This window comes from Lissotriton helveticus, chromosome 10 (assembly GCF_964261635.1).
Source record: "Lissotriton helveticus chromosome 10, aLisHel1.1, whole genome shotgun sequence".
Classification (NCBI taxonomy): domain Eukaryota; kingdom Metazoa; phylum Chordata; class Amphibia; order Caudata; family Salamandridae; genus Lissotriton; species Lissotriton helveticus.
In genome coordinates this window covers 132,005,157-132,032,405 of record NC_136071.1, presented here as the reverse complement: position 1 = coordinate 132,032,405, position 27,249 = coordinate 132,005,157, and the positions used below count along the sequence as shown (strand labels likewise).

Sequence of the window (27,249 nt, the reverse complement as noted above, 5' to 3'; positions counted from 1 at the left end):
GGTACCCTGGATAGGGAGTAGCAACAATTCGATATTTCTGTTTAAAGCACTGTTCATTATTCTACTAGTTTCACTGCTGTGACCTTTACTTCCTCTGTTTCAGCATATGCATACCCCCTGCTCAACAATTTCCACCCCAGTTTGCTCAGAGTTCAGAGGGATCAGGTCATCTTGTGCCTGCCTTGTTTGTACAGGCTCTTTTTCAGGTAGCAGACCGGTGCCTGGATTTGTTTTCAGTCTCTCCCTTGTTGTGGAAATTGTACAATGTTTCAACCAGTTCACCAGCAATGTCTGGGTCGCCACCTCCTGTATGGAAATTTCCCCACAGCCCAAGGAGGAAAAAAGTTGATAAATTCCAGAAAGCGGCACTCCCATCCACCTTGGATTTCCACAGGCTCCGCCTCAAATAAAATATGTTTCTAAAGGACATCGATTTTTTTTTTGTCAACAAAACAAAAGTATTGTTAAAAAAACACCCCAGAATATCGCATGGCAACGTCCACAGGCATACTTAGTTGGTAGACGTCTAAAGTTAATAGGCATTTCCAATCAGTATGAACATTAACAGTGCATTGATCCTGTACATCATGCTATTTACAACATCCCTGCCTTTATATTCAGTCATTTCTAATAACTTTTGCATTTTCACAGAGTAATGAATTTTGCTTCTGACATCGATAACCATGTTATATTCAACCCATCACCCTCGAAACAATGACAACAAGATAGGCACAATACGATGAGTGCCCACATCTTGGCAGGAGGGGAGGTGATCCACAGCAACTATTATTTCGTGGCCATGCAGTCGACTTGTGGGAAATTGACTGTGGTTTTCAATACTGTCCAGGTGTTATTAAAAACAATAAAAAATTGTACAGATGGCGTGGTGGAGCTGAATTACTACCATTTTTCCTTAGTAAAAACCTTAGCGGCAATCCCTGAGATGACCAGCATACTGATAATCAGAAAGAAGATGAAAATTATATCTTATGAAAATGATTTAGTTGCTGTAACAAGGTTAAAGTATTTTCATTACACATATGGATTTTTTATAAAGATGAGGCAACCTTATTTAGACTCCACCTTAAATATGTTGGCAAAAAAAGCCTTTTTACGTTTTAGGCTCATATCCAACTGTTGCCGTTTGAGGGGTCCTGGAATAAGACAACGGGGTAATAACAGACTGCCGCTTGTGTAAACTATTTCCTGAAACTGTAGAACATATTCTTTTCTATGACCTTGTGTAGGACTTGAGTAATACATTTCTGAAACCACGCGTAATAATCCTCAAAAAGGGCTGGAGAGGTTTCTTGTATCAGTTTATTTTATGTAGAAATACAGGTAATCACCCAATTGACAGGAGCTCACAGTTCCACACCATGGCAGGACCCCAACTGGCATTCTGGCTTCAAGCCTCAACAATCTAATCGAATCTTTCTCGCATGAACCCTCCAGGTAATCACCATGCCACCCAGAAGGTCCACGCGAGGCAGACTACTACACACTCTTCCAACAAGTGGGTACAAGAACACGCAAAGAGTGCCGGGAACTCTAACAAATCCATTTGGTGCTTAATTCATTTTTTTCCACCGGTGGAGGTGCGGCTGAAAGCCCGGTTTAAATAATCTACTTTAGGTGCCTTGATCATAACTAGGGCTCCTTGTTTTATGGTATTTATTTTTTTAACTTTTCCGTTTTTCTTTATCCATATTTATTTTTTGCCCGTCTTATTGTATTTATCCATATTTATTTTGTGTTTTTGCGAATATATAAAGTCACGAAATGGTATGGTTACATGCACTCATACTTTGCTGCGTGTTGCATTTAAGCAAGTTAAGCAGCCAAATATAGCAAAACTCTACACCTTCAGGTACATTTGAGCATTATAATACAAATATATGTTGCCATACACCGTCATTTAGGGAAATCTTAACCTATTTTAACTTCCCATACTGCCTATCTAAACAGCTGTTTTCCTAGAAAATCACGAAAAACAGCATGGAGAGTCACCCACATGAAGCACACATTCCTGCATTTTTCCACTTTTAAAAATAAATACAGACAGGAAACATTTTGTTTTCTGTCTGTAATTATCTGTAAAAACAGAAAAACGGGAGACTTAATCATAATGTTATGAATTTTAAATGGTGGTTGATGATTGTTCATTTTTTATATATGCTTTTAGAATCTTTATGTTGCTTTATTATTCAAGGTACTGTATTGATTTTTAATATACATTAAGCAATAAAATCTAACCTACCAACTAATTTGTCATGCAGCAGAGTGCTACAGTAAATGTTTTCGCAATGTATTGCATGGAAGGGAGAGACCAGGACACAGCCATATTAACTAAGATAGAATGCTGTTTCTCACTCTCTCTAAATGTGCACAATTTAGTCTTCCTTACACCAATCACACGAACATTTGCACCATAGTGCAAGGTGTGTGTGAGATGTTAAGCATAGTTTTTGTATGGCAAGAAAGCCCTTCAGTGAAAAAAGACTACGCTTACGTGTAGTGCAACAATTCTCCCACTTTGTATTTGTGCTGTACAGTGCAGCACATATGAAAAGATGGATAGGATTTGAGAAAATAAGTTTTGGTCAAACTTTACTCCTGCCCCACGGAGGTGTTAATTTTTTGTGTGCCAAGTCCTATCTACCTTTGATAGTAGATTGGACTGTGCATCAATTTCCATGGGTGGTTGCATGAGAACACCCATGTATAACCCATGAAATGCTCCCTTGATGCAAAGTAGTGCAAACTAGAATAAAGAGCTACTTTTCATTACTTTAGGGCTATTTTGCAAACAAAATCAAGATTTGTGCTGGAAGGTAAATCCTAAAGAAACACTTTGCATGGTTTGCGTCATGTTTGGGACATACATTTTCTTTAAAAGTATTTTCATTAAAGAAATGCAGTGCAATCCATATTTTACATTTTATTTAACCCCTTCGCTGCTAGGCCTTTTCCCCTCCTGTGCTAAGCCTTTTTTTGGCGTTTTGGAGTAGTGCGCGCTTAGGCCCTTGTAACTTTTTGACCACATAAGGTATCCGCGACAAATTTGCGTCCTTTTCTTCCAACATCATGTGGATTCTAAAGGCGCCCAGGGTTTGTGGATTCCCTTGGAGGGGTCCCAGAAATTAACCAAAATATAGTGATTTGTTTGTTTTTTTCAGAAAAATGGGAAAAACGGGCTGCAAATGAAAGCCTCTGGGTTTTTCCCTGAAAATGGTATCACAAAAAGGTTTGTGGGGCTGAAATCTCCATTTTCTCAGCTTTCAGGGAATGACAGACGTTTGTCAGAGAACCGAAATTTTTCACTCAGTTTTGGCATTTGTCTGGGACATAGCCTATTTTTGCTATTTTTAGAGCTTTCCACCTCCTTCCAGTTAATGGTAGAAATGAGTTTGAAAGCAATAATGGATCCTGGAAAGCTTTACATTTTAGAAAAGTAGACAAAATTCTGAATTCAGAAAGGGGTCATTTGTCTAAATCCATGAAGGTTTCGTTATAGAAACTAACAGTTACATATTGGAATATTTGAAATTTTGTTGAAAAAAACAGCCTTTTGTCTCAACGTTTTCACCTATAACTTTTTCTAATTTTGACAGCTCTTGGAGAGCAATATACCGTTACATTTGTTAGACCTTCCTGGTTGTGGGGATATATAGGACTTGTAGTTTCACCAAGAACCCGACAAACCCAGATCCAAAAACTGAGCAGCAACTTGCAATGGTATTTTTTCGTTTACTGGGTATAGTGCACTTTGTCTTGGAAAATGTATACATGGAATAATCTGTATGAAAGACACCTATGTATTTCTGAATTGGGTACAAATTATAGAGTTCAGAAACAGTATATAATTGCACATTTTCAAAGTTGGGAATACTCATACTAGCATGAGAATTATTGGTCATTTTTCATAAAGATTTTTTTTTACACAATGTCTTTCATTGAAAGGGAGAAATGCATGAAAGCTCAATTGGTAATAACAGTTGATTTACAAATCTGAATTACCCCAAGTGTCCCGATAAAAATGGTACCTCACTTGTGTGGGTCGGCCTTGTGCCTGCGACAGGAAACGGCGCAAAATGCAACGTGGTCACACCTAAATTTTGCAGTTACAAATTGACCCTTTTTTGGCAAAGTGCCTACCTGTAGTTTTTGCACCCTAGCTCTGCCGGCATCTAGGGAAACCTAGCAAACCTATACATTTTTGAAAAGTAGACACCCAGGAGAATTCAGGATGGGGTGACTCGACTGCCTACCACCAGGTTTTGTTACCCAGAATCCCTTGCAAACATAAATATTTGACCAAAAAAACACATTTTCCTCACATTTCTGTGGTGGAAAGTTCTGGAATCTGCGTGGATCAACAAATTTCCACCCACCCAGCGTGCCCCCAGGTCTCCCGAAAAAAATGGTACCTCACTTGCGTGGGTAGGCATAGTGGCTGTGACATGAAACAGCGCAAAACGCAGCATGGTCGCACCTCAATTTCCCAGTGAAATTTAGCACGATTCGGACAAAAAGACTACCTTTTGGTTTTGCGCCGTAGCTCTGCCAGCACCTAGGGAAACCTAGCAACCCTATACATTTTAGAAAACTAGACCCCCAGGGCAATTCAGGATGGGGTGACTCGTCTGCCTACCCCCAGGTTTTGTTACCCAGAATCCCTTGCAAACATAAAAATTTGACCAAAAAAACACATTTTCCTCACATTTCTGTGGTGGAAAGTTCTGGAATCTGCGTGGATCAACAAATTTCCACCCACCCAGCGTGCCCCCAGGTCTCCCGAAAAAAATGGTACCTCACTTGCGTGGATAGACATAGTGGCTGCAACAGGAAACGGTTCAAATCGTACGGTGGTGAATTTACATTACCTTATTGCAAAACTACCTTGATTTTGGGGGGGGGGAGCATCTGAGTTTGTGGCCCGGGTGCTCGGTGGTATTCTTTGCAAAGTAGCAAACCCAAACAGTTCTGAAAACTAGACACCCGGGGGAGTCCAGGGAGGTATGGCATGCATGGGTCCCCCAATGTTTTCCTACCCAGAACTCCTTGCAAACCTTAAAAATAGGTAAAAAAAGCACTTTTCCAAACATTTTGGCGTGGGCTATGCCTACCCACGCAAGTGAGGTACCATTTTTATCGGGAGACCTTGGGGAACGCTGGGTGGGAGGTAATTTGTGTGAGCCCAGTGATGCCACGCTTTCCCACACTAAAACGTGTGAAAAAACTGATTTTTTCCAAGCAAAAAATGAGGTTTGCAAGGGATTCTGGGTAAAGGAACGTTGGAGGATCCACGCAAGCCATACCTCCTTGGAAGCCCCCGGGTGTCTACTTTTCAGAAATGTGTGGGATTGGTAGGTTTCCCTAGATGGCTGTCTCGCATGGGGCCAAAAACCCAGGTAACCCCTCTTGCAAAAGCTGGTGGACTTAACATTTTCACCATTGTTAAATTCGCCAGCTTTTGCAAGAGCGGTTACCTGGGTTTCTGGCCCCGTGCGAGACAGCCATCTATGGAAACCTACCAAACCCACACATTTCTGAAAAGAAGACACCCGGGGGCTTCCAAGGAGGTATGGCTTGCGTGGATCCTCCAACGTTCCTTTACCCAGAATCCCTTGCAAACCTCAATTTTAGCAGAAAAAAGTAAATTTTTTCACACGTTGTAGTCTGGGAAAGCGTGGCATCACTGGTCTCACACAAATTACCTCCCACCCAGCGTTCCCCCAGGTCTCCCGATAAAAACGGTACCTCACTTGCGTGGGTAGCCATAGTGGCTGCAACAGGAAAAGGTCCAAATCGTACGGTGGTGAATTTAAAATACCCTGAAGCAATATAACTTTGATTTGGGGGGGGGGGGGTGCACCTGAGTTTTTGGCCCGGGGCTGGGTGGTATTCTTTGGAAAGTAGCAAACCCAAACAGTTCTGAAAACTAGACACCCGGAAGAGTCCAGGGAGGTATGGCATGTGTGGGTCCCCCAATGTTTTCCTACCCAGAAATCCTTGCAAACCTTAAAAATAGGTAAAAATAGCAGTTTTCAAAACTTTTTGGCGTGGGATCGCCGTGCCGGCAAAAAAGTCCTACCACCCTGCGTTCCCCTTGTTCTCCCGAGTAAAATGATACCACACCTTAACAGAGTTACTCAAAAGTCAAACATTCAAGCACGGCTATCTATTCCTCAAGACACACACATACAGGTTGGATTTGGCACGAGGGCGAGTGATGGTTCAGTACATAAAATTTTATTAACAAGATATTTCAAAAAAATGAAATGCTCTGTCAATAAATAAATGCATAAAAACTGAACCAGTGACTCGCAACTCGTGAGCTGTAAAGCCACGACAAGGCACCAACCGTTTTACAGGCCATTCACGCACCTTTCATACCTGATACAAACCAGACCATTGACACCATCCGAATGGAAAAGCAACACATAACAACAATCACAATAAGGGGCAAGGTACACCCTACTGCAGAAAGAGAAAAAAAACAATTATTACTGCACACCCATCTAATCCGCAAGCACACACACATACTGGTTGGATTTGGAACGAGGGTGAGTGATGATTCAGTACATACAATTGTATACGCAAGTAATTTCACAAAAATGAAATACACTGTGTATAATTGAAAGTATGGTAAACTGAACCACTGACTCTCAGCTCGTGAGCTGTAAAGCCACGTCAAGGCACCAACCTCTTTACAGGCCATTCATACACCTTTCGTACGCGTGACACATACAAAACATTCACACCGCCAGCCGCGGACCCATCACATTCCAACACTCACACCAGCAAACAGCGCCATTCAAGGGCCCATTACTTTCACACGCCCACATTTCGGACACTGCAACTACACAAAATGATGGACTGTGTGGAGTGGCACTCAACTAGCAGTGTGTGTAGTGACCAACAGAAAGTAACTACTCACACACCGCCTGCCGAGCGCCAGTCCACCCACACCACCATCCAAGCACCAGACCATGCACACCGCCAGCCAAACACCACTCAGCGCACACCGACAGCCAAGTACCACTCCACACACACCACCAGCCAAGCATCACTCCACGCACACCACCAGCCAAGCGCCACTCCACACACACCGCCAGCCAAGCACCACTCCGTGCACAGACAGCCAAGTACCACTCCATGCACACCACCAGCCAAGCGCCCCTCCACACACACCACCTGCCAAGCGCCACTCCACAAACACAACACCAGCCAAGCACCACTCCGTGCACAGACAGCCAAGTACCACTCCACGCACACCGTCCAGCCAAGCGCCACTCCACACACACCGCCAGCCAAGCACCACTCCACACACACCGCCAGCCAAGCACCACTCCGTGCACAGACAGCCAAGTACCACTCCATGCACACCACCAGCCAAGCGCCCCTCCACACACACCACCAGTCAAGCACCACTCCACGAACACCACCAGCCAAAGACAAATCCAAACACAACACCAGGCAAGCGCAAGAGCACGCACACCGCCAACCAAACACCAGACCACGCACACCGCCAGTCAAGCACCAGTCCGCAGACACCGCCAGACAAGCACCAGTCCACAGACACCGGCAGTCAAGCGCCAAACCATGCACACAGTCAGACAATGGACACTACACGCAAACCAACATCATACTTTAGTTTTTTTTTTAAATAAAAGAGAAACAAAAACAAATTGCAAATTGATACAAATCTACTAACTCGACAACTAAATATAAAAAGACTACACAAATACAAACTTTGAAACTGAACAATAACTATTACAGAATAAAGACCAACCAGTTCACTTTACCACTCATTGATACTCCCAAAAATTATTTTGCGTGTGGTACAATCTAAAACAAGCAGGTACACACAGCCCGGGGTTTGAAGGGCAGTCGGGGCAGTACATGCGAACCTCCTTCCGCAAACCTCTTCGCCAACAGACTCTACATCTCCGACTGGGAAAGTCTTTTGAGGTTGTAGGAGGAATTGTATCAGGAAAGTGGCGATCTTTCAATCTGGCAACATCCTCCACCACTCCAACTCTAGGAACACTTGCCTGTTCCACTAAAACAAGGCTGCCTATTACAGATTCCTGAAACTTTACAAAAGACAACTTTGACTGGGGACAAGATTTCTGGAACACAATAAAAGCATTAAAGGTTGCCAAGTGGAAAAGATGGATAGCCAACTTCTTGTACCAAATGTAAACCTTACGAAGAGCAGCATACGGTTCCAACCTCTGATCAACTCTGTCAACACCACCCATGTACTTATTGTAGTCCAGTATGCACACAGATTTGCGCACTTCTGCAACCTGACCCCAAACATTCCGCGGTTCAGTGCTTTCATCATGTATTGTAGTCAACATGTAGACATCTCTCCTGTCTGTAAACTTCACAGCTAGAAGCTCCTCACAACGCAAAGCACTGCACTGTCCCCGAGCAAGCTTTCGACAAACAAGTTCTTTTGGGAAACCTTTACGGTTTGAGCGGATTGTGCCACAAGCAACAGTGTCCACTTTGGCCAATTCCCTGAACAACCGCACACCAGTGTAGAAGTTATCGACATACAAATGATGGCCTTTGTTAAAAAATCCACGACCAAGTTCCCACACAATTTTCTCAGTCACTCCAAAAGTCGACGGACAACCAGGGGGGTTAATCCTGGATTCCTTACCAGTGTACACCCTGAAATTAGAGACATATCCAGTCTCACTGTCACACAGCATATACAGTTTGATTCCATAGCGTGCCCTCTTACTAGGAATGTATTGCCGAAATACCAAGCGGCCCTTGAACAACAGCAAAGACTCATCCACTGCAATTTCTTTCCCAGGATAAAAGATCTCAGAAAATCGATCAACCAAATGATCAATGACAGGCCGAATCTTGAAAAGACGGTCACAATCAGGGTGATCTCGTGGCAAAGCAAGACTATTGTCAACAAAATGCATCATCCGCAGCAGAAGCAAATACCTATCACGAGTCATGACTGCCGGAAATATAGCTGTTGCCATCAAGGGACTAGTAGACCAATATGAAGCCATTGATGGTTTCCTAAGCAAGCCCATCAAAAGAGTTAAACCCAAAAACTTTTTCATCTCCTCCAAATTGGTGGGAGTCCACCGGGTAGCTCTAGCGTGGGGCTTAAGGCTGGCACTGTTCACCCTCAAAAAAATTTCAGCATACAAATTAGTCTGCTCTACAATCTCTGCCAAAAACACATCATCCATAAACAACATGAAAAAATCAATAGGCAAAAAGTTTTCAGTGTTCACCCTACACCCTGGAACACCAGTAAATTCAGGCAATGCCGGCTGCACCATGCCTGGTGCAACCCAGAGGTCAGAACTTTCATCGTCAAGTCTTGCAGCCGCAGGCCGCCGCCCAGCTAACTCTTGTCTCACAACACCAACTGGAAGTCTAGCAGCCCCAGGCTGCAGCCCAGATGTCTCTTGCCGCACAATTGGCACATCACTGTCCTCCGCAACCACAGGCACAACCATGTCCTCCAAAACCGTAAACACAGCAATTTCCTCCCCAACCACAGGCACATCATCCACACCAAAAGTAGCTTCATCAGCACTCAAAGTGTCTTCATCATCAGATGAAGCCATGTGTAGAGAAAACTCACTACCTGAATCTTCACCTCCCACCTCTGGCTCAGAATCAGAGTCAGACTCTGGACCATGGTCAGAGGAAGAATCAAAAAGCATTCCAACAACTTGCTGAGCAGTAATCCGGCGGCTAGCCATTATCCTTACAAATAAAGGAGTCTGCACAAACAACTCAACAACCCCAACACTGTGCAAAGTAAGATAAAAATGTAAGACTTTTTCACCAAAAAATAGATTTAGAAAAAATATACAATTCACTTACAAGACACAACTACACTCACCAGCAGCTACTCTGCAAAGACACAGCAAATAGGCAACGATATCCCAGTAGAAAGAAGGAAAAAAAACCTTACATCTACAGAAGGACACATCAAAACCAAATGCAAAACATGTTTTACAATCACAACAAACAGCAACAACACATACTCGTATTACTACACACTTTGCAAAATAAACAATTACATTACAATTGAACAAAAATAAGGTCTCTTACCAAACACATGCAACTACAGAAACAGCAGCACAACAGAACCACCAGTAACAGAACCGCACACTGCAACAATCTAAAGAGAAAAAAAAAACACATTAGAAGAAACAAAAACAACACACATTACAACATGCTATGTCACAGGGTATGTCACAAATGGGGTGTCTGTCCCCAAGGGGGGAAGATTATAAATCATTATAAACGTGGGCCCCCTGGAAGCAACCGTACGGAGGGCAGAGAGGCCAAATAAAGACACGGCAGAACATACTGAAAACAAATGGGCCCAAGGAAGCAACCCTTGGCCAAGGGGTCGCTCCCTATAAAAAACAGAAACCTGGAGTACAGTGGGCTTTTCTATCCCCCCCCTGGGACCAGAAACTGTAAAAAAACCAGCCACTCCGCCCCCAGGGGGGGGGGGGGCAGAATAGTCTACAATATTTATAATGCCCCCTGGAAGCGACCCTTGCCCAAGGGGTCGCTTCCTTTATAAATATACTAAAATCCCTGGTGTCTAGTGGGCTTTTCTACCCCCCCCGGGTCCAGATGTGGCCCAAAAAATGGGTGATCTGCCCCCAGGGGGGGCAGACAAGTCTAAAAAAAATTATGGGCCACTAGGAAGCGACCCTTCCCCAAGGGGTCGCTTCCTTTACAATTAGAAATAAATCCCTGGTGTCTAGTGGGCTTTTCTGCCCCCCCCTGGGTCCAGATCACGCGCTAACATGGGCGATCTGCCCCCAGGGGGGGCAGAAAAGTCTGGATTGAAAAATGATGGCCCTAGGAAGCGACCCTTCCCCAAGGGGTCGCTTCCTTTACAATTATAAATAAATCCCTGGTGTCTAGTGGGCTTTTCTGCCTCCCCTGGGTCGAGATCGCTCGCTAAAACGAGCGATGTCGACCCAGGGGGGGCAGAAAAGTCTGAATTATAAAAAATGTGCCCCTAAAAGCGACCCTTGCCCAAGGGGTCGCTTCCTTTTCAAACAAAAACAATCCCTGGTGTCTAGTGGGCTTTTCTGCCCCCCCTGGGTCGAGATCGCTCGCTAAAGCGACCGATGTCGACCCAGGGGGGGCAGAAAAGTCTGAAAACATAAAATTCGCCCCTGGAAGCGACCCTTGCCCAAGGGGTCGCTTCCTTTCCAAACAAAAACATCCCTGGTGTCTAGTGGGGGCATTACTGGTGCAGGATCGCGACGCTGTGCGCGATCCTGAACCAGGAATGCCCTGCATTGGGACATCAGGGGAGAGGAAACAGTGTTTCCTCCCCCCCGATGCCTCAAGGCACCGAGAAATGGCCCCCCGCCCCACCGGAGACCAAAAAACCTACCTTGCAGCTGGACGCGCTGGAAAGAAATGGCTTCCAGCGCGTCCAGCACTTCCTGATGACGTCGGCGTGCGCGACAGCGCGCTGACGTCACCAGGAAGTGCGGGGGGGCCGGGGGGAGCAGCGCGAAGTCTTCCGCTGCCACCCCCCCTAAAACAACCACGATCGGACCCCCAGGGGGGGAGCGACAGCGCTCCCCCGAGGGCTGTACTGATGACGGAGCGGTTCCGTCATCAGCACAGTCCAACCGATGCTGATGACGGAACCGCTCCGTCATCAGCATCGAAGGGGTTAACATAAATCCCTTCCGTGTTTATGTTGGCCAATGGCCATCGCGAGCATTACCTCCGAAGTGCTGCGCACGTCCCTTGGCTGGCGCGGCCCCGCCCACTGCACTAAACTGCCGCACCGTGGCGGAATTGCCGCCGCGGTTAATAGTGCTCCAGCGAGGGTTCTGTTTATTATGCAACAGTAGATGTGCCACAGAGGGAACACCTTCCTGATGAAAAGGGGGGGGGAAGAGGTTCTTGAGCTACTCAGAGGGCAACTTTCCAGTGCAAAAAAATGCTGTTCTGGAAAGTAAATACTTTATCATGACTTTGTACCGCTTTGTGTAAATTTGCAGCATCCTGATTGTAGGTTATTGGTTATCACTGGTATTTTACTGGCGCACGAATCATTAACATGTGTACTTTATCTTGTGCTTTAGGCGGTGTCTCCTCTGATGAAATATCTTGACGACAGACTGATCATTCTGAGTGACTCACTGGTGAAGGAGAACCTCTACAGGTATGATAATTGAGTTCCATGTGTCTTAGGGGCTGACTGCAACTGTCCACCAGATTAAGAGAAAGGTGCGGTTTTCTAGTGCATTTATAAGGATATTGTTAGAAATGGGATTTCCAGTTGGCTGAGGCTTGCGCCAAAGCCAGGCAGAAACCACCACTCTAGTCAGGGCAAGGGAGTTACACGCCAAAGATAACCCCTGCTCACCCTCTAGGCAATGTGGCGCGAGCAGTAAGGCTTATCCCAGAGGCTATGTAAGTTAAGTGTTTGCGCGCGCACCCAGCAACAACACCCAAGGCCCACCACAAAGGAAACTCCACACAAGGTTATATATAAAAAGAGCCTTTGTATTGTACCAAACACATTAGATAAAAACACACACTTTACAATGTGCCAACAGGCACGGGCAGAATTTACAGGGGATGTATGTACAGGACAGGGCCACATGGACCACTGCCAGGAATATGCACTTTTTGACTTAGAATACTTGTTAGAAAGAGCACGTAGGACATAGAACAATAATAACTGTAACACAAAATAGAAAATAGAGCACACAACCAGTAATCACTGGTAATAGGTAAGTACCACCTACGTAACCCTAACCACCGTAGGAGAATGTCACGCAGGGAACCGGGACCTCAATAGCAATACCTGTGCTAGGAAGAACAACCACCTAAGTATCACTATACGTTTAGGCGTATAGGCATAAGAACATTACACATGATGCCTCACAACATTCAGAGGTGTAGGGAAAAGCACATGATGCATAAAAACACATTCAGAGGTGCAGCAAAGAAAAATTGCGCAGAAATCACATAGGCCAACACCTGTGACTGTCCCCAGGCCAACTGACCTCTCTGGGGCTAGGACGTCCTGTGTCCCAAAATGTCAGGGGGCCTAAACGGAGCAGCTGCCCACTAAGTGCTGGGCAGCTGTAGCAGGGAGAATGGCACCAGCGTGCCTCCTGGCTCTTCTCTTGGAGCTCACAATAAAACCACTGGGCCCAAGAACAACGTGGGAGCCTCGCAGGCTTCTAGCAACCAAAACACTTGTGGCCCCGTGGGCTCAAGAACAGATACTTGGGGGCCTTAGGAGCCTCATGGGCTCTGCATCCTGTTGCTTTGCTGGGGGGAGCGGCCCGCTGCCATCCGGGGCCGCTCTACCACTCACAAATGCTCCCAAATCGGGGGACTCGAAGTAAACAATCCTCCCAAGAGCCTCTCAGGGCTCCTCACAAATGCCACCTAAAGCCTCTCGTAGGCTCTACACAATGGGGCCTCGCTGGGGGAGCGGCCCGCTGCCTGCCGGGGCCGCTCTACCCTCCCAGCGCATCACAAACAAGTCTGTACCAATGAAGGGGGGGCGGGCACCGGCAATGTGCCCCGACGGCCCCCCTCTCTCTCTAGCTGCGCACTCACCGGGACAGCGGCTGTGGTAGGTGAGCTCCCGCTCCTCGGGGCTCTCAGACGCTGTGGCTGCCCTCGGCTTCTCCTGCCAGAGGGCGGACTTTGCTGGTGCCGCGGGCGGGGCGCCTCTTCGTCGGGGCCTCGCTGGCGGCCGTTCCTCTGCTGGGGCACTCCGGGCAGTGCAGGAGCGCGGGGTAGGCTCCCGCTGCCTCCTGCTCATCACCTCTGCTTCCGGGTCAGGCTGGGGCACTTCCGGGTCGCGCTAGGCAGCGGCCCAGCAACGTTTTCGCCACTCCTGGGCTCCGGCGGTGATTTTCCCGGGCAAACGAGGGGTAGGCTCCCTCTTTTAATTTAAATATAAAGTGGGGTGAGCACCCGCTAGGGCAATAAAAGAAATAGCGGCAAGGTCCCTGGCGGGGTGGGCACCTGCCAGGGGACTTAAAATATCAACAAATAAGCGGGGTAGGCTCCCGTGCCGTCAGTCAGCACACAAGGGGGATCCCCACGCCGGGGAATCCCTCAGGGCCGCGATCACTGCCCCAGTCGGCGCAAATGCGCGGCCCTCAGACTGGGGAGGCCACCAAAGTCCCAGAGGTCCAGGCCAGAGTTCTAGAAGGGAATGAAGGCGGGGGGGGGGGCAGGACTGGGCCCAGGATCCAGCTCACAGGGCCCTCCAGGCAGTGAGGCAGTCCCTAGTGGCGGTATCCTCCTGGTGCCCAGGAGCAGCAGGCCCTCCTTTTCAGGTCAGGAACAGAGAACCAACTTCATGGGGACACAGCCCCTTTTTTATACACCTAATCCCTTTGTCTTTAGGTGCAGGGTGGGGGGAAACCAGTCACAGCTGGTTTTGGAGCACTGTGATGTGCTCAGCCCCTCTTCTCATTCACTGGCCAGGCTAGGGACATTAGACTCACCACAGGGGGCGGAGCCAACATTGTGTGGGGGAAAGCCCAACCCTATTCAGGTCCCAGGTGCACTCCTCCCCAGCTATCAACATGCAGATCTCCCATTCACCACCGGGGCACACCCATTCTGACTCCTGGAGCCTGGCACACCAGCCAGCCCCAGCCAATCACAAGCCAGCACATTCACTGCACAGGCACACCAACTTCTAGAAGTGGCACTTCCATACTAGACACAATCATGCCGCACACATCATTGCGCAGCATTTAATTGCACGAGTCCGCACATACCAAACTCGGGCCTGCACTCCCCACACATCAGGAACTAACATGGTCACACACATTCCCCATGCATTCCTATGGGAGGGCAGACCAACCTCACTACACGCACGCACTTTAACCTGGGGCACAGTGGTAAAGTGTGCAGAAACCAAAAATCACTACCACCAATTCACATTCATAAGCAAAAAGTTCAGGGGTGAACCTGCCAGAAGGGCCAAGTCCAACACAACCCCCTTCCAGCCAAAACGCAGGGTGGACCAATCACCACCGTGATGGGCTTCCCTGCTTGGGGCGATAGAACACGGACTCGGGCCCGCATCTGCAGGGACACCCTCCTGTTCTATGCCACGGTGAACCCATGGGGTTCCTTCTAAAACCACTGTCTGGAACAACTGGGCTACCCCACTGGTACTCCCAAGCTGTCCGCGGCCAGGACCAGGCCCTAGGCCACCCAGTTGCCACTGGTCCTTGCCTATTCACAGAGTGGGGGGTAGTAACCCCTGGTACATAGTAGCCATGCTCCACTCTTCCTGTCTGTAAGACAGGGCTAGACTGCCACTGGTTCTCCAGCCTAGGGTCTACACCCTCAAGCGGACCAGGAGTCTCAGGGGAGGCTCTCCTCCCCCTACCTCTCCGTCTAGGGTTCCTCCTCCTCCTGTGAGGGGTACCCTTAGAACGCCATTCTCCCAACCTAGGGTTTAACCCCTCAGGTTGCCCCTGGGTCAGAGGTGAGCTCTCCCACCCTCTGCACCCCCTTCCAGAGTTCTGCACCCTCCAAACTGGAGCGGTACCCCTGGAAGATGAACCGGTCAGGGCGCTGGTTACAGACGACCTACCCTTCAGGTCAGGCGGATCCTGAACCTGGCCTTCCAACCTCTGGTCTAGAACCTTTGGAGGAATAACTGCCTGGCACTCCAGGACTTCTGGGGACTCACACACCATCCCCCTGAGGCTGATGAATGACCCATATGTCGTGTGACTGTCTGTCTGGCGCAGATCTCCCGTCCCCTGTCCATCTGACAGTGCACGAAGACCCCCAGAACAGAAGTGGCATCACCCGGGTCCCCCCAAGGGAATCTAGCCCAACTGGCTAGTCCCTGGTCCACTGGTTCTTCCACTGGGGAACACATCCCCCATTCACTCCTCACTTCGGATTTCTGTGCCCTCCCAACTGGAGTGACACTGCCGGACACTGGAAACCCTGGAACTCTATTTACAGATGCTCCAGGTTCCCTACACACTAGGTGATCTTCCTCAAATGGACAAACAGGACAGCCTAGGTCCCCAACCTGGTGTTCCCTCAAGAAACCACCCAGGTTCTAAGTCAGGGCTTCGGGCATCTGGGGACTCTCAGCCACCCACTCACTCCTGCTCCACTGAGACAGGTAGTAAGCCTCTACACCCTTCTCACTATACTGGGACCTAGCTGGGCTACATTGAGCCTCTTCCACCACGCTGGGCTGGAAGATCCCTGACCCATTACTTTTAGAATCACTCAGCAATGACTCTGCAGAACCTCTGGCACTTTCCCAGCGCTCTGCTTCCTCAGCAAGCTTCCAAGGACAAAAGTATCCAAAGCTCAACAGGTGCTGGCGCAACCCTGGACAACAAAGACTGAGCAACTGCTCTTTGAGGAACATATTCACTATGCCGTCCACCTCCTGGTCGGGGCTAATCGCCAGCCAAACATCCAGTGCATCTGAACAGTCATCCACAAAATCCCGCCAATCCTGGTGAGACAGTTTCCTACTGCCCCTGAATTTCAACCTTAACTCCTCCTCTTGGGAAACAGGTACCAGACTCTGTGAACTGGGACTAGGGCTTCTTGCACCAGGCTCTATATAGCTGCCACCACTGGACTCAACCCTCCCTGGGGAACCCAGACAATTATAACTGCGCGCAGGGGATAGTCTACCCTCCAGAGGTAATTTCTCTCTGGTGAAGGCCCTCTCAGCCTCCTCTATCCTCTCCTGCGCTAATACCCTCTCGGTCTCTAGCTGTTGCTTCTTAACACCCAGCTGCGCCATAGCCTGGGCATGCTCTAACCTGAGCTTTTCTAAAGCCAGCTGGTGCTCCCTTTCTTTCCTCCTATCTTCCCACTCCTCTGGGGACAGGGAAAGGGATGGGGCACTGCCCCCTACACTGGACCCAGCAAGGGACTCCCTATCTATGGGGTCTTCACTATCTGCTGGTGTCCCTGTAATATCATTTCTTCCTCCGCTTCAGACTCTTCAGGGCTTCCCTCAGACCCACCACCCTCATGCTGTGAGACCCGGGCCCTCTCCTCACTGTGCTTACGTTCCCAGTCATCCTTCTGCCATTGGGTTAGGTTTTCCCTAAGTTGGGACTGGGTGTCTGACTCATTCACTGCGATGTCTCTCTCTTCGCAAAACTCTCTCAACTCATGCATGAACAGACCCCAGACATTAAAAGCAGACTCCATCTTGGTGGGATGCTCACAGACACGTGCAACACAGGGGACTTAAATGTCTGAGCTGAAGCAAGAGCACACAATTCACAAAGAATTCAGCAAGCTCCCTATCCCAGAGAACTCACACTCACTTGTCTAGTGCCACACACCATTCATCCACACACAACCCCCCCCCCTCGGACTGGTAAGGCAGTTTCTACCACCCCTGATTTCTCAACCTGACCACACGTGACACAGGTACTAAACTCTGGGAGCGGGGCGGGGAACAAATGTACTGGACACTATTACGCTGCTACCACTGGATCCCACTCTCTGGTGAATCCACAAAATTCAAAACTGCACTTAGGGGATAGAAAACCACCCAGAGCTAGTGACACCTAACTCACAGTGCACAAGAAACACATTTCCAAAGAAATGACATTTGGAACAATTTTAAAAACAATAATCCCCAAAATGTGATTTATCTAAAATCAAGAGTTTTGTGGTGCAGCCAGCTGCCACTGCGGTACAGCTCAAACACAAATCCGGATCCCTTCCGCTGCCTCCAATGTTAGAAATGGGATTTCCAGTTGGCTAAGGCTCGCGCCAAAGCCAGGCAGAAACCACCATTCCTATGTCAGGGCAAGGGAGTTACACGGCAAAGATAACCCCTGCTCACCCTCTAGGCAACGTGGCGCGAGCAGTAAGGCTTATCCCGGAGGCTATGCAAGTTAAGTGTTTGTGCGCGCACCCAGCAACAACACCCAAGGCCCACCACAAAGGAAACTCCACACAAGGTTATATATAAAAATAGCCTTTGTATTGTACCAAATACATTAGATAAAAACACACACTTTACAATGTGCCAACAGGTACGGGCAGAATTTACAGGGGATGTATGTACAGGACAGGGCCACATGGACCACTGCCAGGAATATGCACTTTTAGACTTAGAATACTTGTTAGAAAGAGCACTTAGGACATAGAACAATAATAACTGTAACACAAAATAGAAAATAGAGCACACAACCAGTAATCACTGGTAATAGGTAAGTACCACCTACGCAACCCTAACCACCTTAGGAGAATGTCACGCAGGGAACCGGGACCTCACTAGCAACACCTGTACTGGGAAGAACAACCACCTAAGTATCCCTATACGTTTAGGGGTATAGGCATAGGAACATTACACATGAAGCCTCACAACATTCAGAGGTGTAGGGAGAAACACATGATGCATAAACATACATTCAGCGGTGTAGGGAAAAGCACATGACGCATAAAAACACATTCAGAGGTGCAGCAAAGAACAATTGCGCAGAAATCACATAGGCCACAACCTGTGACTGTCCCCAGGCCAACTGACCTCTCTGGGGCTAGGACGCCCTGTGACCCAAAATGTCAGGGGGCCTAAATGGAGCAGCTGCCCACTAAGTGCTGGGCAGCTGTAGCAGGGAGAATGGCACCAGCGTGCCTCCTGGATCTTCTCTTGGAGCTCACAATAAAACCACTGGGCCCAAGAACAACGTGGGAGCCTCGCAGGCTTCTAGCAACCAAAACACTTGTGGCCCCGTGGGCTCAAGAACAGATACTTGGGGGCCTTAGGAGCCTCGTGGGCTCTGCATCCTGTTGCTTTGCTGGGGGGAGCGGCCCGCTGCCATCCGGGGCCGCTCTACCACTCACAAATGCCCCCAAATCGTCGGAGTCCCTCTCGGGGACTCGAAGTAAATTATGCCCCCAAGAGCCTCTCAGGGCTCCTCACAAATGCCACCTAAAGCCTCTCGTGGGCTCTACACAATGGGGCCTCACTGGGGGAGCGGCCCGCTGCCTGCCGGTGCCGCTCTGCCCTCCCAGCGCCCCACAAACAAGTCTGCACCAATGAAGGGGGGGGCCGGCACCGGCAATGTGCCCCGACGGCCCCCCTCTCTCTCTAGCTGCGCACTCACCGGTACGCCGGCTGTGGTAGGCGAGCTCCCACTCCTTGGGGCTCTCAGACGCTGCGGCTGCCCTTGGCTTCTCCTGCCAGAGGACGGACTTTGCTGGTGCCGCGGGTGGGGCTTCTCTTCGTCGGGGCCTCGCTGGCGGCCGTTCCTTCGCTGGGGAACTCCGGGCAGTGCAGGAGCGCGGGGTAGGCTCCCGCTGCCTCCTGCTCATCACCTCTGCTTCCGGGTCAGGCTGGGGCACTTCCGGGTCGTGCTAGGCAGCGGCCCGGCAACGTTTTCACCACTCCTGGGCTGCGGCGGTGATTTTCTCGGGCAAACGCGGGGTGAGCACCCGCTAGGGCAATAAAAGAAATAGCGGTAAGGTCCCTGGCGGGGTGGGCACCTGCCAGGGGACTTAAAATATTGGCAAATAAGCGGGGTAGGCTCCCGTGCCGTCAGTCAGCACACAAGGGGGATCCCCACGCCGGGGAATCCCTCAGGGCCGCGATCACTGCCCCAGTCGGCGCAAATGCGCGGCCCTCAGACTGGGGAGGCCACTAAAGTCCCAAAGGTCCAGGGCCAGAGTTCTAGAAGGCAATGAAGGCAGGGGGGGCAGGGCTGGGCCCAGGATCCAGCTCACAGGGCCCTCCAGGCAGGGAGGCAGTCCCTAGTGGCAGTATCCTCCTGGTGCCCAGCAGCAGCAGGCCCCCTCTTCAGGTCAGGAACAGAGAACCAACTTCAATGGGACACAGCCCCTTTTTTATACACCTAATCCCTTTGTCTTTAGGTGCAGGGTGGGGGGAAAACCAGTCGCAGCTGGTTTTGGAGCACTGTGATGTGCTCAGCCCCTCTTCTCATTCACTGGCCAGGCTAGGGACATTAGACGCACCACAGGGGGCGGAGCCAGCATTGTGTGGGGGAAAGCCCAGCCCTATTCAGGTCATAGGTGCACTCCTCCCCAGCTATCAACATGCAGATCTCCCATTCACCACCGAGGCACACCCATCCTGACTCCTGGAGCCTGGCACACCAGCCAGCTCCAGCCAATAACAAGCCAGCACATTCACTGCACAGGCACACCAACTTCTAGAAGTTGCACTTCCACACTAGACACAATCATGCCGCACACATCATTGCGCAGCATTTAATCACACGAGTCCGCACATACCAAACTCGAGCCTGCACTCCCCACACATCAGAAACTAACATGGTCACACACATTTCCCATGCATTCCTATGGGAGGGCAGGCCAACCTCACTACACGCACGCACTTTACCCTGGGACACAGTGGTAAAGTGCGCAGAAACCAAAAATCACCACCACTAATTCACATTCATAAGCAAAAAGTTCAGGGGTGAACCTGCCAGAAGGGCCAAGTCCAACTGATATTTTCTGCACTTTGCGCTGCCTTGGAATTATACAAGTGTGCATGCATTAGCTTTTTTTTTTGTATATATTTTACAGCAGTTTCAGCACCAATTTAAGCTTTCTTTGTGTACAAAATGCAGGTGCTTAATTAGGAAATGCATGATCTTGTTTTCCTGTGAGGTTTATACTGGAGTTCATACAATGATCATTAAGCAAAAACATTTCTCTTGCCAAGATTATGATGAGAATCCTTGAAAACTCAGTCATATCGCCAAGCTACATGCCATTTAGAGTTTCTGCTTTTTAAATTTTTTAAACAGCTGAACCGACACCGTTCAGACATAATTTTCTGTCGCAGGCTTTAATGGGTGTCATCAAATGTACCCGTAAACGGGAAACAGGCAACTACCCCCACCCTAGTGGAATTATAATGACTTCCACCGCCATTCTCTGAATGCCTACTCAAAGCATAAAAGGAGTTTGTAGGGAAAAGTGTGATAAAAAAATGTAATAAAAACACACTTTTTCCTCAGCTTCCACTCTAGGAGTCTGCATCATTTAGGCAGATTGAACCGCCCTGGTGTTGACATGTTTTAAATATGAGGAAAAAGTGTGGAGCCTGAACAACAACAGGGCCCAAACGAGCCAAGAAAAGACACCCCCAAGGAACAGACATCACAAGACTCCTTACCGGAATGAATGGGACCCGAACCCAAACACCAGAGGGGCAAAGGGCAGAGCAAGGCAAACCCCCAAGGCCACAAGACCAAAGCGACCCCAAGACCAAACAGGAACACCAACGTAGACCACCACGACCATCCACAGCACACCCATGACCCAACAGCCAGGACAAGGGTAAATGGAATGCAGGCCCTTCAAACCAAACCAAAAAGGAGGAAACCCTCAACCGAACAACAAGCTGACCAACTGACGCGGAGGGCAAAGGACAACGCAAAGGAACCACCCCAAATGAGACCCAACACAAGCTGCAAAAGAGCCAACACCAAGCCCTACGATGGCCCCAGATCAGTTGGAGATACAGACAGCCACAGGCCCCAGAGCCCCAGCCCAACCAGAGGCATGAACAAAGCACCATGCTCCAACCAAAAGGACAAGGGAGCCAGAAAGCACACCAGACAAGCTGGGTGGCCCAACACTGCAGATGGACGCAAAGGCACCCGACAAGCCAGCCAACTGAACCACATCGAAGCCAAGAGAGACATGAGGAGGAACCCTGCCGCCAGCCACCAGAAAGCCAGGCACCATGATAGAAGGGCTTAAGTAGCCCAGGAGAACAAGCAACAGCACGTCACACCAAGGCCAGCAACCTGAGGCCAGAGAAAGGGAAACCAGAGACTCACTAGAAGGAGCACAGCAAGCAACCCCAAAACTAGCAGCAGGGCCACAAACAACTGCCCCAGGAAACTAAGTAGCCGACAGAGACGGCCCTGGCATAGCCCAAAAGGCCAGAAGCAGATCAACCACCATCAAAAGACTGGCACAACCACCCCCAGAACTGGAGCACGTTGGCCCCCCAACATGGTACCCCCATAGACCCGGGAAAAGTGACACAGGGACACCAAACAACCACACCCCAGAAACACTCCAACCCACTAAGAGCACCCTCAACCAAGCTCTGACGTGCCAAGGCAGCCACCACCTGCGATTGCCACTCGGGAATGGTGCGGGCGCACAGGCACCAGCGGCCCCCAGCCATTACCGCACAAGGGAGAGGCAGGCCACGATTGAGGCCCATGAAAATGCCCCTTCAGTACAGGTGTTCACCGCCTGCCAGCACAGCAGGGACTCAGCACGTACCTCACTAGCATCCAGAAACATGCCACAGCAACATGTCTTCCAACCGGCCCAGCCACCAGGAAGATGCGCTGCTGCAAACCAGAACTGCACAGAAGGCTCGAAGCACCAGCTGCAAAGGGCCATCAGTCAACATACGTGCCTTCCAGCAAGCCCGGCATGCCGGGAGGCACATCAAACCACCATCAAGGAAAGCCCAGCAGACCGACGGGCACACCAGAAAAGACGCCACTCCCGCCCGGCAGGAGCAGCTACCAGCACACCACTTACCATTCTGTTGGCAGAGAGAAAAAAGAACAGGAAGAATGCTGGGTAAGTACTGGTTAAGTACTCCCAGTGATGGAGCATTACTACGGGGCATATTATCAAGAAACGGCATTACAAGTATCACCGCTTTAGCTGCAGGAAACTGCTGCTAAAGCGGCGATAATGGGCTCGATAATATGCCCTTGTGAATTTTCACAGATTCTGGTGTGAACATGGGCTTCTATTGGCATTCAAGGGCTTATTATCAAGCCCATTATCGCCGCTTTAGCAACGCCGCTCTTGATAATATGCCCCCAAGTTCTTTTTTATGTCTGGGAGATGGTCATCTCCATACGTCATGAATGGGACGAGGACTGGAGGGACATGGGAGTAATGCCTCATTTGCAAAACACTTTCAGGAAAGGCTACACCCTGTCAAAATCTGAGATTAAAACAATATCAAAATAGAATGTAATTATCTGTCACTGACATCGGTGTCTAAGTGCTAAACACTGGATATCTGGTGAACTGGATTGGTATTCTGTCATCAGTGATTATTATTCCTTAGCTTGCTCAATTTATTTTAGTGAATCAGCAAGGCCCCCATTGTGATGGTTGCGCTGGCGCAGAGCCAAGCGCCTGTTTTTATGCACTGCAGTGTATAGTCTGAATTCATTTTACCGGATACTTCTCCGAGTTAGGGCTTCATTTTCATGCGGAACAGGTCGAAAACAGTGACCAGGGTGTGTCTCTTTCTGTGTCTGAGCTGTGCTTTCTACAATAATGCACTAAATCAGGTTAAATGAATTTAATTTACACACGCGTAAAAGCAGGCGCTCAGCTGTGCGCAGCGCCAGAGGAGCCCATCATGATACAGCTCCAAATGTCCTTTGTGTTTTCATGTTTGCCAGCATGTGTTAATAGGAAGGGGTTAATTAAGTTAAAGGACAAACCTGCCATTTCAATGTTTGTGCAATGGGGGTTGCTTGCTGTTCGTGCTGTTCTGGGAGAATCGTAATTTATTTATTTAGGAAGTTTTCTATAGCGCTGTCAAGACCCGGAGGTAGCAGAGCGCTTTACAGTAATAGAATGACAAAATCTGTATAAACATATACATAACATAAACATAAACATGAACATAACATATGTAAGGTATAAGCATTCAATGAGTGACATTGTAAGCGGAACATGGGTGAGTTGCCGAGCTTCTTTGGTTATGGGATTCACTGTGAAGTTTATGCTTCTTTCATTTTCAGTCACTTTGCATTGAGCAGCCCTGGCAGGAACTCTTGGCTACGTCACACAGCATGGCGGGAGAACTTCTCCAGGGCGTGGCTTATCAGGCCATAGTGAGATAATTGCTTACTGTAAACACAAAAACGTATTATGATGTGTGCTGTCTCCCTGACAGCTTATGTGTTTATCTTCATGTCATGTTAAGGGCCTATGTGCATGTGCTGAACAAGGATAACTTTGGAAGCATTCAAAAAAAGCAAACATAATAGAGAGGTCTCTATTAACCAAAGATAATTTCACTGAAGTATTTCTGTCTATTAAATATATGCTGGAATAATGAAGAGTAAATGTCAAATATGCTTTTAAAGTGTTTAGAAAAACAAAACCTTCCACCAGCAGCTTTCTGTTTTGCTGTATAACTCAAGCAGCACATACATAGAAACCAATAACAGGAAGATAAACACATTAGCTGCCAGGGAGACAGCACACATCTTATCAAATGTTTTTGTAATTACAACGAATTTCACTTCAGACTGTTAAACAAAGCAGCACCTTCCTCAGGGAAGCCCTTCTGCTCAAACTGAATCCAAGCTGTTTGAGGTAGCCAGGGGTTCCATCCTGTCAGGGCTGATCAATGCAAAGTAAATAGAAAATGAAAGGAGCATAAGGTCTAGGTAAACAAAGGTTTAAGAGGCATTATTCATTCTGAATAGCTAGCAGACTCAATTACAGATAAAATTAAATAGTATGTTTGGTCTATAAGTTGGGTAAGCCCTTCCCAATCAATGCAGAAAAAAATGAAAACACCAGATGACCCTTTTAACAGTTGACTGGTGTACTAGGTCAAACAAGATGCTGTAGATGTCTCATCTACTCACCGCCATCATCTCTCCTCCCCAATACACTCCACAATAGAAATGCTGAGGACCAGCAGAGACCAGGTAATAGCACTTCCACATGCATTTCATCTGATGAGCCTGGGAGGGTATGAGGGTATGGAGATGCCACTAGGTAGTGTGAGAAGCCTTTAGGAGCAGCAGAAAGCTTTCAGATGGAATAGGGAGAGCAATTGAGAAGAACAGAGTTAGCGAGTGAAAGAAAGAGCAAGCAGGAAAATAATGGGGAATCTATTTCAAGACAAAATGGAAGCGTGATGGGACAAGATACAAGCCATGTTGCAGTCAATATCCAATCAGGGCAGAAGCGGGCGATAAAAAGGAGATCTGTACAGAGAATTAAGTTAAAACAGTACATACAATAAAAGAGACCTCAGATCAATGGATGAAAGAGAAAAATAAATGGCAGAACAATGTAAAAGGAATATGGGATGATGACTCTTGTGCTTGCTTTCAACATGGAATAAAGCTTCTAGAACCTGTGTGAAATGGAAGCGCCCTGAGATTCCCTGGTCTTGCAAATCGTAGTTTGTGGGCATACCTACAATGCCACAGAAATTCATGACTGTGATAATTTGTAGTGTTGGGTGCTGATGCGAGTGTGCAGGACACTATTAAGACCTAGAGGTTTTATGTTCTAGCAAACAGAAATTCACATCTCATATAAAATAACAATGTACTTGAAGCATGGCAAGCCCAAATGCAAAATAGCTTGGCACTATCTGTAGAGATTAAAACTATATGCATATTGTGACATTCAGTTTCATTCAAATTAACTGTTGCTTCCTTTTTAGGGTACTTGAAGCTCTCTGGTGGTTACTGATGAAATTCATCATTGATGCAGTAGATACAAATCGTGGTGTGTCTGTGGAATTCTATGGGCGATTCTATTACACTCTTGAGGTATTCAAGTGCATCTAATAATACTATTGGGAATATGCATTATTGTGCAGTCGCTCTACAAAAATCTGAACATAGATGCATGCAAACAAATCTGTGCAAATGTCTGAAAACAGCTATCAAGTAGTCAACCTGATAACAAACATTTACTTAAATATATGATATCTGGATCAGAGTGCAATAAGGAGACAGAACCAGATTCAGAACGCAGCTGCTCGTCTTCTGACCAAGATGTTAAATAAAGTTGGATCGATGCAGCTTTTCCCTGTATTGGCTCTCACTACATCGGAGAGTAATTTCAAGGTTTGTTGCATTGTGCACGAAGGACTCCATGGCCTGCGGTCGGATTTCCTGAAAAGTAAATTCACAATGAGGTCGCTAAAGACGAGCACAAATTAAACAGATCTAGGGGGATATTTATAACAAAATGTCGGAGCACGGTGTTACGGCAAAATTGGTAACCGCGTGCTCTGACATTTTTAAACTGCAAGGATGTGCTGTATTTACAAAAATATGGCGCATGCCTGTGCTTCACCTAGTGCTGGCGCTAATAAAGCTGCCTAGCACCAGCTCAGGCACCCTTGCACCATGTTGCAAGGGTGCCTGCACTGCAGGGGCGATTGTTGAAGAGACACCTTCCTACACATAAACAATCTTTAAAGGTCAATTGCCATTTCTATGTGGAAAGAGCAAAAAGTGAGGAAAAATGAATAATTTCACAACATGCATTTTTGGCATTGCGGCGGGCGGTGCTGAAAGCAACACCCACCGCAATGTTAAAAATGCAGGAAGCTCCCGCCATCCTAATGTCACTCACGGGACCCCCGCACATATGGCGGGTGGTCCCTTTTACCGTGAGGATGGCTAGTGGACAAAGTCCGCCCGCCATCCTAATGATGCCCAAAGTGTCCTTGGAGTGTCAATATGTTTGCTGAATAAACTTCAAATTCTCCATTTATCCATTGTATGGGTCTTTCCATTGGAAAAACTCAATTCATACAAGTTCGAAAAAAATGAATTCCTCTTGATTGCCTCTGAAAAGTGACTAAAATATAAATGATAATTGGTTTATTAGCAAAGGCATATTAGTAAATGTGCTCCTACACAACCAGAGCTCTTGAAACCCCTCTTGATATAATGGATTTGCCATCAAATTAGGGTGCAACCAAAATAAAGAGAGAAGAGATGAAGAATCCAAGGAAGCTTGAAATTGTCTTCTTGCATCAAGTGCTCGGAACGGAAAGTTGGGATTACTGAATGCCCCACGGCTCGAAGGGCACCAAGTACAAATATGCATCCACTGTCCAAGGAAACCTGGGTGATCTTGGGCATGCAGGGGTAATACCTTTTCCCGAGTGGGCTATCAGCAGATGCACAGGAAGGACCAATGGAGATTCGGAATTCCCACCCTACTTACACAAATTCTTTCAACGTTGTAACTCTGCTCTAAACATAAATACGCATAGCTCCAAAAATTAAATTAAACAAGCGATATTAGGGATATTTATTAAAAAATATTAGCACTGTTACCAAACTAGCTAACATTGTCTTTGCCTTCGCAATGCTTTACACAAAAGTGGGCTGCCAACAAGTCTTTGATAAAAGGTAAGAGGGGAAGGGCCCCAACGTAAAAAATGAAAAACAACAAAAACTA

At 47.8% G+C, this 27,249-nt stretch overlaps 1 protein-coding gene across 1 annotated transcript in view; it reads left to right on the top strand.

The window, feature by feature from the left end:
- The window catches only part of BAIAP3 (BAI1 associated protein 3), a 1,057,809-nt gene that overhangs the window by 967,417 nt on the left and 63,143 nt on the right, over window positions 1-27,249 (top strand). Inside the window, exons 27-28 of the mRNA XM_078664937.1 lie at window positions 12,135-12,214; window positions 25,490-25,598. Of these exons, the coding sequence (XP_078521063.1) occupies window positions 12,135-12,214; window positions 25,490-25,598 (189 nt within the window). The remainder of the gene's footprint in view (window positions 1-12,134; window positions 12,215-25,489; window positions 25,599-27,249) is intronic.